General features: G+C 31.2%; 2 protein-coding genes across 2 annotated transcripts in view; one reads left to right on the forward strand and one right to left on the reverse strand.

Annotated features, from left to right (window-relative positions):
• LOC101489038 (vacuolar protein sorting-associated protein 36) overlaps nt 1–5,040 on the reverse strand; it is a 6,807-nt gene extending 1,767 nt beyond the window's left edge. Inside the window, exons 1-6 of the mRNA XM_012718851.3 lie at nt 4,138–5,040; nt 2,753–2,956; nt 1,721–1,814; nt 1,564–1,621; nt 1,310–1,379; nt 1–42 (exon numbers count right to left, since the gene is read on the reverse strand). Coding sequence (XP_012574305.1) covers nt 1–42; nt 1,310–1,379; nt 1,564–1,621; nt 1,721–1,814; nt 2,753–2,956; nt 4,138–4,770 — 1,101 coding nt within the window. The 5' untranslated portion in view covers nt 4,771–5,040. The remainder of the gene's footprint in view (nt 43–1,309; nt 1,380–1,563; nt 1,622–1,720; nt 1,815–2,752; nt 2,957–4,137) is intronic.
• A 5,354-nt stretch (nt 5,041–10,394) lies between these two features.
• The window catches only part of LOC101499126 (uncharacterized), a 6,185-nt gene continuing 4,323 nt past the window's right edge, over nt 10,395–12,256 (forward strand). Inside the window, exons 1-2 of the mRNA XM_004511131.4 lie at nt 10,395–10,823; nt 12,181–12,215. Coding sequence (XP_004511188.1) covers nt 10,395–10,823; nt 12,181–12,215 — 464 coding nt within the window. The remainder of the gene's footprint in view (nt 10,824–12,180; nt 12,216–12,256) is intronic.

The following is a 12,256-nucleotide window of genomic DNA, read 5'->3' on the forward strand; positions in this document are numbered from 1 at the left end:
AGCGTCAGGCTTTGTAACAAGCACCTTAATTTTAGTGAAAACCTACACCAAACAGCAGTTAGTTAATTAATGAAACCATATTTGACCAGCTTCCATTTCAACATAACAAGAAGTTAATATCAAAACTCAAAACAAGAAAAACCTAAATGAATATTCACAAGTTTACACAAATTAAAAATAAAATGTAAGTTTTTACCTTATACAACATATAAACACAGTTACACATTAGAGAAGATAGAAGCCATTCATCTAAAATATAATCTCGTGTCCATGTTGCAAACTATTGAAGGTAGATTCACTATACACACATCACATTATTTAGTCCATTAAAGATAAAAATATTCTCAAGACCAAAAATGGGAGATCTGACATTCAAGTTTGGAATTTGAATATTAACATGACATATTTGGTAAAAAGAACAATAGCCGAATTACTTTATGCATAAGCAATTGGGAAAAGCTAAAGAGCCTTGCATAATCTAAACCAGAGATCCAACAAGTCAAAAGGTCAGATCACTGGATCAATGGTTTAATCACTGGTTCGGTAGTCTAACCAGAAAAACAAACAGAAAACCACCAAATTTTTGCAGGAAGAACTAACAGTTTTGTCCTATCATGCGAGTTATTAGTTTCTGAAGAAAAAAGCAACCATATTACTAATGTGAACAACACAACTCTAGGCCAACAAGAATTGTGGTCACATTAAATCATTCAAATACAACTGCTCTTTATCACAGTCCCTGGTGGTGACTGTCCCTAACTCATGAGATCCACCAGGCCTATAACATTGTCTAGAAAGAACCAGGGCAAAAGTCTAGAGTTTAGGGCTTACTAAGAACACACAACTAGTATAAATACTTCCTCCGTTTCAAAATGATTGTTTTTTAAAGTTTCTGCACGCATATTAAGAAATGAAATAAATAGATGAAAGAGAATAGTCATTTTTTCTAAATTATCCTTATTAACTATTGGTCCGTTTTCTGCTGTCATTAATGCAAAGTAGAATTAATGCTTCAGAAGCAGTGTTCGTAGTAATATTTGAAAGGTACAATTTGAAAAAAAAATAATTAAAGTTACATTAAAAAGTGAAAATGACATTCATTTTGAAACACTTTTTTTTGGCTAAAGTGACACTAATTGTAAAACAGAGGGAGTACATGTTAATGTTATTTTGTAAAATTTTACAATTTCACAATTAGGGCAACACAAAATCCATACTGTGCCGACCAGAGAGAGGTGTTTTTCCCAAGTTAAGTAATAAAACATAACATATAAAAATGGCTGCAGATGAAATGGTAAAATGAACATACCTCCTCATCACTTTGGGACTTATTTTGTATTACCATGACCCCGCTATCAAACTTCCGCAGAACAATTGGGCTGAAACAATTGAATAACATAGTCAATGCATGGAAACATAACAAATCCCAAAGAGGGTTGCATTTGAACGATTTAAAAATTTCAGAATCCCAAAGTATGAATTGAAGTCATCTCATGCTATGACCACAATTTACAAAAACGCAGTGGAAGAAATAATTAAAATAACAGATAATGCAGTACATACACATCAAACTTCTCCCACAGAGAGCATGCTTGCAACAAATCATCAGGTGAAATCAACTCTGTTTATTAGACGACCAAAACAAGAAGTATAAATCAAACAATGTACACCTTGAAATTAGTCATGTCTGAGGGAAGACAGATGAAAAAAAAATTGAAACCTGTCCCACGAGCACGATTGAAGAGACAGTAAATATCAATTAGATTGATAATTCCTCCAGATCTCTCTAATGGAACTTTAACAAAATCTGCCAACTAATTATTAGCAAGGACAGATTAGAATATTTTAAACAAACAGAAAATAACAAAATGGTAATCAGTCAAGCGACCATTAATTAACTCCATAACTTTAAAAATACAAACCATTGATTTGTCCCATTGATTCTATACAAGTGAGAAAACATTAAATGATTTCCTCAAAAAAAAAAAAAAAACATTAAATGATGTGCACCAAAGTTTGAGACTAGAAGAGTTAAAACATCAAAACCAACCACTAATATCTTTCTCCCTAGGAATGAGAGAGCACGAGTAAGAGAGCACTTCCTTGACTCTTCTACAACAATTAACTCAAAAGGCCACAATAATGCACTGCAAAGAAAGAGATACCCTGTCTTAATATCCTCTGCATGCATCTTTATGTACTGCACATGAAGAAGATCTTCTCTATTCTAATTGTAATTCTAGTTTTCTACTCATTCTGCTCATGTTATCCCCTTTTGGCCTGGTTTCTAGTCTATAAATTTTCCTCTTAAACACAATCTGCCTTTATACTAGCTCCATGTAAATCCTTAATTGTCATCACCAATGGCAAAGACAAATTCATCCTCAACATGTACATTAACATAGTTCAACACTATAACCATATTTTATGAATGGTCCCTTATTCCTTGGTACTTGTAAACTCATGTTCCCATGATCCTCGGAAACCATAACATTTTTTTAATCAATGAACAGCATAACACATAAAAATCCTCCTCCCCCCAATAAAAAAATTATAGGAATAAAACAATCCATCATAAACAGCCTCAACTGTGAAATCTTATGATAAAAACAGTTTTAAGTGTTAAGGAAAAAAGGCCAAAAATATTACTGAAACCTTTCTTAAAAGCATGTCATACAAAAAAGTTACAATTCGCATAATCTTTTGATTATTGACAATACAATGAATGATTGCGGAACAGAGATAAGAGAACCTGGCGAGATAACTGTTGATGATACAAAGCACCCGCAGACTCTTTAGTAACAGGGGATATTATACCAACACTCAATAACAATTCTTGCATCTCTTCCTTCGAACCCATCTCCTCATCATTAGTTGCATTCGTTTGAGAATTTGGGCCTGACAAAAGTTTTAGCCTCATTTTTTCAGCTAGCATCACCATTTCCTTAGCCTTGCTCTGCAAATCCATCATTAAACTAAAACTTAAAGCAGCTTAAAACAAAACTAGTTAAAATATTACAAAATTACTTCTAGACCTAACTACAATTGTCACAATCAAGTCAGAGAAACAAAGAGTTCACATCTGTTTGCACATCATATAGGTAAAACTTAGCTCACTAGTTCACCTATAAAATCAGAGATCATTTGCCTGACTCTTCCTCATCAATCAAACTAAAATCAAGCGACGTTCACCTTTTATTTAACTAAGCCTAAAATGAGAACGAAACGCATTTTCCACAAATTACTTCATGTACACAAATTAACAGTGTAAAATCTAAACTTCAAGATAAACAAAAATAAAATTTCATAAATCCACATATGAGCAGTGTTGTCGATGGCGGAAGGCCTAAAATCCGCCATATAAGATTATAAACTAACCATTGTGGCCTATTGCGCCGCCATAGAGGACATTCCTTCACAAATTGCCTATGGTGGTTGTCCAAAATACGCCATGCCATGGCGGCACCATGGCGCCATTTAACAACACTGATTATGAGTTTACATGGATAATATGGTTTGGAATATCTTTCCCAGCATGAGAAACATGCAGCGTATATCTACAAAAAGAACAACAACCACCTAATATTTCTTTGTAACTTAGTGGCCAAAGCAAGTAATACAACAACCAAATCATTTTTCCCCCAAGTAAAGTTGGTTACATAAATCAAAAAAGCCGTCATTTCTATCAAGGTCCAGGGAAATCATGATAAAACACAAATATTTGGAAAATCATGTACTATTGAATTCTAAACAAATTCCTATTAAATCCATAATTACAGCTCTATCAACCACAAAACCAAGTAGACTTTTAACAAAAAGAATGCAATTCAAATTATCAAGCACTAACACAGACAGAGCATCGACATTGACAGGTAGATAGTAGATACGCGTAAAAATTTGAGAAAACACAAGTTATTGAATATAACCATATGTACCAATGGCGTAAGAGTATCGGACACTCAGACACGCTTTTAACCTAAAGTGTCATGCTACATAGCTTTCAACTCAATTCAGTACATCAAACTTTTCCTCCTTGATCAGTCTACCAAAACCTCAAACATAACCCTTATTTATTCCAATATATATAAGCACCAAATTAACAAATATTACTAAAAAAAATAGAGAAAAATATATTACCATAAGAGCATTTAAATCCTGAAAAGCATCCTGCAAACTCTTATCAGTACTCTCCCACATTTCCTGCTCCTTCCTCAATATCCCCGAAACTCCCACCATCCTCACCGTCCCATCACTCGAATAAATCCCACTCGAAGCCGACGCTGCCCCGGCTGCCGCATTCGAACCCGAACTCGTACCACTCTCTGCCTCCTCCCACGCTCTGGCTCGCCAATTCTCCCAAAACTTAGCCACAAAAGCGTCGCAGTCCCCTTTTCCCCTCAACACGGCAGTCACAACTACTGATCTCGACCCCGACGTGGCGACTCCACGTTCTGGCGATGGAGACACCTGGAAACGGACCCTCGGGGAAGCGAATACCGATTTGAGGGACTTCTTGTGAGAGAAAATTTGGGAGATTGAAGCGAGGGGAACGGAGGAGGCGTTGCCGGAGGCGGTAGCGTCTGGGAGCCAGATGAGGCGGTGGGTGGTGAGGATGAGAAGGCCAGATTTTAGGTGAGGAAACCATGTGTTTGGTTCATCTTCGCAGAGAAGGTCTACACCGGAGAGGAAGAAGCACTCGATCTCGTTTGGTGACAAAACTGGTCGGCCACTGTCGGTGAGCTTCACCGGCAGTAAGGAGTTCCTAGCCATCGCTGAAGTTAAGAGGTTCGACGTCGTTTTAAAGGTTTTAAGTATTCGTTCGAGTTGAATGTAAGTGACCTTTTGAAAGTCACAGCTAGGACTATGGTTTGATTCAGTCAGAAACTAAACCGAACCGAACTGAATCATGACAGCGGTTCATGAAAACTAAAAATCAGTTTGGTTTTCCCATACCAAACAGAATTGGATTAATGACTCGGCAAACGAGTTCTTTATTCCGAATCATAATCTTACCATTTTCCCTTGAATTGAAGCATTTTAGTTTGATTAACTGAATGTTGTACCATTTTTTCTAAACCAAACTGTTTTTTTTTTTTTTTACTTGTTTTTCTTAACATTTACAGGTTAATTAATCCGACAATTTCAAACAATTTTTGAATTAAAATTTATGTTATTAATTGGTAATGATATAAAAGAAATTAATTGTCATCTACCGTCAATTATACAAAAAAAATTACAATTTTGAGCACATTATAACTATCCATATATTTGACTTTAAAAGTAATTATGATAAAAATAAAACGGTTTAATCATCTTATGGTTATGATTAACTCACAGTTTAAAATAACTCTACACTGTCAGTGCATACAAATTAAATCTTAAAAAAAAAAAATACAATGGCGAATTGGTTAAAAATGTTCTTTGAAGTTAGAAGAAGCTTTGGTGAATCCCAAAATGTTTCAATTACTTGTAAAAAAAAACTTTTTTGATCATGAAGTAATTGTTGGAACTAAAGAATGATTTACCTTATTCTTAAAATAGAACAAAAGCCAATTATCTAGACCTATATTGGACTTACACCACTTAACTAAACAATTCAAATAAACACAAATAAAAACTAAAAACTATTATAAATTAAAGTCTTGACTTGAAATATTATTTGTTTTTCCTCCTAATTAGTTCATTTTAAGTCCTCAGCATTTCCTCCTTCTTAGAAGAAATTCGACCTCAAATTGAACTCAATCATAACCTGCAAGAAAAAAAAACACAAGTCAAGGACATGAATGATCCAAATAAGAAATGAGAAATATTAGATTTAAATGACTAAATGATCCAAATATGTGGGAGGTAAGATACAAAAATCAAACTTACAATGCTTAAAAGAGGTAACAAGAATGAAAAAGATGTTTGATGTTTCATTAAGAACAATTCTGGATTTTTTTTTTTGCAAAATGTATTTTTTCCAAAAGTACTTTTGTGCATAATCACTTTTTCGCAGAACTTGTATTTTTATATTTTTCTCTGTATATTTGAATTCTTCTCATTTCTCTAATCAATTTAGGCTTTTGAACTTCTAGAATCGGACATGTATGAGAGAAATAATATCAAATATAAATTTGCAAGTGAAATTTTGGATAAACTAATTGCAAGTGAAGAACATGAAACTAAAGCCTTTTTTTTTCTTTCTCAACAAGAGCAACTAAGGACTCGAAATTTCACCAAAATAACAACAAGTAATTATCAAACCAAATGACCCCCCACATATTATAACACTTATAATCAAGTAACTACTCAAGATTACACAAAAACAAAGATCAAATTTCAAGAAATTAACATAAAATTTCAAATTTTCCAAGAACATCAAAAACTTAAAAATAGAAATTAAGAACAAATGTTACCACTTGGAGACAAATTCTGAATATCAAAAAATATGGATTTGAGTGCTTCGATATGAGATTTAAGATCTAACAAGGTGATTTCTTCAAACAAAGTGGTAAAATAAAAATAAAAAGAAAGAAACAAAACATGGGTTAGATGAAGAAGATCGAGAAGGCGCAACAATTGATAAGCCAATGTGATATCGCCACAATGATAAGGAAGCCATTGATAAGATTAAAACAAGTTCTAATCCAAAAACTCAAAGAGGATACACATCTCACTCAACATTCTCATTAGATAAATTCTAATTCACTATAAACTTATGCAAAATAAAACTCTTACAAGATATTTAAAGAAGAATTTACCATATTTCTAAAATGGGCCAAAAACTAATAATCTAGATCGATATTTGACTTACACCACTTAACTAAAATGATTACAATTCAAATTAAACACAAATAAAATTAAAAACTATTATAAAGTATTGACTTGAAATATTATTTGTTTTTCCTCCTAATTAGTTTATTTTATGTCATCATCAACAATCCTGATCTTATTTTCCACCGTTTTTGAATCTTTTACTGCATAAGTCAAATTTTTATTTTTCTTTTTCATCTGTTGCTTTTGCATCTTGCTAGTTGTTTTTAAGCTTTGATTCTTCAGGTTTTTATTTTTCTTCATGTATTCCTTTTACATTGCTTTTGTTGGGTTTTATTATTTTTTTAATTTTTTTTGTTGGTTCTTCATATATTCCTTTACATTGACATGTTTTTGTTGGTTCTTCATGTTATTATTGATTTTTGTTGATTTCAAGTTAGTATGTTTTTTGTTTAATTAAAAAAAATTAATTTGGGTTTTTATGTTTTTTCACATTAGTAATCCTCCAAATTAACATACTTTTTATATTTTGCATTGTTTAATAGAAAAATTGTTTTGTATTGTTGAGTATATGGTTGTCCTGAGTTATAATTTAAATAAAAAAAAATTATTTTGTCTCGTGTTATAAGATTCAAGGTTTAAAATTTAGGGTTTAGGGTTTGAGGTTATTATTATTAGTAGAGTTTAGGATTAGAGTTTGAGGTTTACCGTTTAGAGTTTTAGGTTATTATTTTGATTTTATAGGGACTAAAATATTATTTTGAAGTTTAATGTTTCAGATTTGAGGTTGTTATTTTGATGTATCTTCATCTCCGATGTTACCAACTAACGAAGACAATAATTATGAACATAATGTTCAAACTCAAGAGCAAAAACCTGAGTATGCTAATTTATGGAAAAGTACTATAACTACAAATATGTGGATAAATGCTACTTATGAGGACATAAAACTATATACTATTTTGTTATTGAAAGATTTTAAAAATTGTAACAATGTTGTTTTTATTTATTCAAACTTTATAATATATGTACTATATTTTGTCATTCAATATTATAAATTCATAAAATATTTAGTAATCTTGTGTTACAAATCCATTAAAGATTATTTTAAAATCTTGATAGTAAAGAATCTTTTAAAATCTTCAAGATTTTTTCTTTCAAAACAATCTTTTAAAAATGATAATTAAAGACACATTAGAAACTAAAAATGATAATCTTTTAAGACAAATGATTTTCACAGATTTGATAGTTATTTTAGGATGAATGAAATATTATATATATTTATATATAGGTCTACTTCAGTCCATACTAAGATCCACTGTTACCCATATAGTATAATAAACCTATGCAATACTTGCACCTTTTTGAATCACTATTTTAGTAAAAAAAATATCATATACATTATTGGTATAATTATTTTTATACTCTCAATAAATCATACAAGTGATATTATTAAAAATATTTGACTTTAATCCTAATTACTTGTAAAGTTATACATATGATTGATTGTAGTTTGTTTATAGTATATAAAATTGAAATTGTATAACGTTTTTTGTCCATGTAATATGAGTTATGTTCCACTCAATATTCATACTCATAGTGGTGATGGTAGATTAGTGGAAGGAATGATCTCGAATGCTGGTATTTTGTCGAAATCTAAGGTGGAGAGAACCTACAAGGTACTTGCAAACACTCCAACGTTCAACATTAGTATATGATTGAGGTGGACTAGAGTTAAGTTGATACATACTTTGTTATGAGTTAATAAGAGGCTTGTATAGCCAACAAGTAAGAGATATTAAGCTTGAGCATACTTTTGAGTAAAACAAAGCAGTCTAATTTGGAACAAGTTCAATCTAATTTTAGTCTATGCAATTTATTTAGATTATGTTCTTACCGTTTTATATTCATCAACTTTTTGTCATTTGTGACATTTATTCATTCAAAAATTATGATGTGACAAATAAAGTCAACATTTTATGATGTGATATATTTTAAATTATGAGTCAATATTCTTTAAAAAAAATAATTAAATTAAAAACTAAAATAATTAAGATTTCTTTTCTCTCATCTTCCCTTTCGTGTCATCAATCATAAACTATGTATTTTTCTAAATTCACAAAAAATTAGGGTTTCCTTTCCCTTCTTCCACCCTCAATCAACATTGTGATTAATGAACATTTTTATAGACAAATATTAATAGTTAGTAAATATATTAATGAGAAAAAAATATTAATAGTATATACTAAATCTATATCTCTTGCATATAACTTTTTTGGTATCCCAAAACATTTACTATTCATTTGAGAACTGTGAACAATTGACCATAATTCACTCAAATGGCAAGTAAGTTGCAACGACTAAAATAGCCAATAAAAGCATGACATATCCTATTTATGAACTCAAGCTACTTCTATTCATCAGAACCCATGTCCATGTTTGTAGGCTCACTAATGCATCCCGTGGCTCCAATTCAAGTGTTTCAATTAGATCGATCATATATATTTCCAAGTCTCACTTTCTCTGCAAGGTCTTTGCACTCTAGTCTTCAAGGCTAACCCATCTCTTCCATAAATTACCAACTCAATCTTGAAATCATCTTTTGTTTCAAAATGAATTTCCAAATACTCAACTAAATTATTTTTGGAAATCATCTTGAAGAGGGAAGAGACCAGAAGAAGATGTAGGGGTATTGAGGGAAAAGGGAAAACTAGGAAAGATGAAACTCTAAATTATTTTTCTTTGAATTTATTTTTTTAAAAGGTTGACATCACTTAAAAAAGTTGCCACATTATCATCTTTTGGATGGATAAATAAATTTCACTAAGAATTAAAAGTTGAGAAATATAAAATTGTGAAGACATAAATTTTAAAAATTAGGTTTAAATACTTTAAACTTTTGTCTACAAATATATAATATTTTTGATTTGATTCTCTACAAAAGTAATACCACTTTTTTGCTTTTGCTGTTTTATTTTATTAAAATTAATCAATATAATTTTATTTGAGTTTTTATTTAAGAGATTAAAATTAAATATTGTATATATTGTAAAAATTAATTTTAATTAAAATAATTTTTTTTAAATTAAAATAAATCGACAAAGATAAAAAAATAATATATTTACGTGAATTAAACAAATTTTTTTATCGAAACCCTAAATAAAAATTTTATATATTTATAAAAACTAAAAATATATCTCAACCAAAAAAAATCATAGTGACAATAAAAAAAAAAAATCTATCAACCCAAAATTAAACTATTAAAACAATTGAAAAAAAGTTGGAGTATGATTTTTCCAAAAACCAAGCTTTCTAACAGAGAAAGAATCTTGAAAAATCTCACACAATCAACAGTTATTTAACCCCTTGTTTGCTGCAAAACATGTGATCAAGATAATAATTAATATTAAACTTTTTTAAACAATTAAATTCCAGTCCAAAAGCCAAAAGGGCACAATTAAAAAACAAAAACTACTAAAACAAAAAACAATAATAAATAAATAAATAAATAAATAAAAAAAGAAGACAAAAACGAAGCTTCGCTGGTTACGATTCAACCGAAGATGCAAACAACCTTAATTCCTCTTATCTCACACTCACAGAGTTAATTTTCCCACATTTTCCTTAATTTTCTCGTGATGGCAGTTGCAGCCTTCAAATCCTCTTCACGAAGAGGAAACCAATCACCATCATCCTCATCTTCCACTTCCACTCCTACCAACAACAACACCACACACTCTTCAATCAGATCCTCCAACAACAGAGCTCCACCAATTCGAAGGTCAAAAAGCGTAAGCGCGTTTTCAAGAACAACAAATACCTTGGACATTTCCACCGAGTTTCTTAACAAAAGAGATAACCCTCTCTTTGACCAAACTTCGCACTCCAATGGAAAAACAATTCCAATTCTAGAAACTTCTAAGCCTTCTAGGGGACGTTCCGTGGCGCGAAAGGATGACCCGGGTCGGACTCGGAGTGTTTCTAGAGTGGATACGGCTCGCCGTACGGCCCGGTCTGTTTCGCAGTGTCCGGTTTCGCGGCGGCATTTTAACTATTCTACTTCTGAGGTATATATATATGTATATACATATATATGCTATTTCTGTTCAATTGGTATTTTAATGATAATTATTTAAAAATTTACATTTATATAACACATAATGGGCAAGTTCATTGGTGGTCCACCATACAAGATGCTTAAAAATCACTCAAAACTCTAGCTTTATTGGTATGGTATTGATGAGTTACATTTGGAGAGACATATTCATTTCACCTTTTATTGAACTGAATTCAATTGAGTCAGAATCCGAGGAGTATCATCGATCTTCGGTGGAGTTATGAGTAACTTTTAAGCACAGGTCTATGGTAGACCACTATAAAATTGGTCAACTTATAAAAGTGGTCTACCCTTTTCACCCACATTGTCTTAAAAGTAAATTATAAGATTTGAAGTATTGAGTGATTGTTTTTTATTTGGATGAGATTTTATTAATTTTTCCAATTATAGATGAATTTTTGGTTGGATTGGTTCAACAAGTTGCTAAGTGGCGTGTAAGCTTAAATGTTTGATATTTGGTGTCAGATGATTCTTTACTATAAAGTATTTTCACATATACCAGATATGACACTGGCATTTAGTGCTAATTAAAGAAAAAGTGTTACCCTACACATCTTGAACATTGAACACGTCTTAGATCTGAAGTGCTGGTATAGCGTATATATGTGTTATGTTGATAAATGGAGGAAATGTAAGAGTATTCAGATTGTGATCCACGTGAAAGTTTTGCTTTTTTGTCTAACAGCATTTTGAATGTTAGTTCACACTCTTGGGGGCATGATTTTCTGTATGTATTCCTTGTTTCTGCTGATAATTAGAAAAATCGTCACATTTTATTTTTCTCCATCTTTTAGAAAAGAATTTAAAAAGTTTTATGCTTGCATCCCATTAGGTGATGTGATTGGATGCATGCGCAAAACTTTTTTATACCTCAAATGCATATCAATTAAACTCTTTTTAAAATTCATAAAAGATATATATTTAAAATACCTTAATATTTTCATTGTTATCTAGAAATAAAATGAAAATAAGGTGATGACTTTGTAATTATGATTGAAAATGAAAAAAAATGAGGAAATATTTTCTCAAACTAAACAAGTTCTCAAGGTTGATTGTTTTATGAAAAAAGTTTCACGTTTTTATATTTTGCTTTCAGTAATCATCTCATGATAAAAGGTTTATACAGGAATATTTGTTAAAACCGATAACAGAGTGAAAGCAAAGAACATGTTGGGTTTGTTTCTAAAACTAGAAAATATTTCCAGTTCCACCAACTAAACGCACTCTCTTTCGTTGTTTTGATGTGGAACATGGAGACAAGAGTATGAAGGAATTTTACTCACTTTGCAACTTTGTTGTTTGAGCAGAGTGAAGCTGATTGTAAAGATAGGAATGGTCTGAAGTTAGACGGGAGTATTAGAAAAGGTGGTTTATTCGGAAGAG

This window comes from Cicer arietinum, chromosome 7 (assembly GCF_000331145.2).
Source record: "Cicer arietinum cultivar CDC Frontier isolate Library 1 chromosome 7, Cicar.CDCFrontier_v2.0, whole genome shotgun sequence".
Lineage (NCBI taxonomy): Eukaryota > Viridiplantae > Streptophyta > Magnoliopsida > Fabales > Fabaceae > Cicer > Cicer arietinum.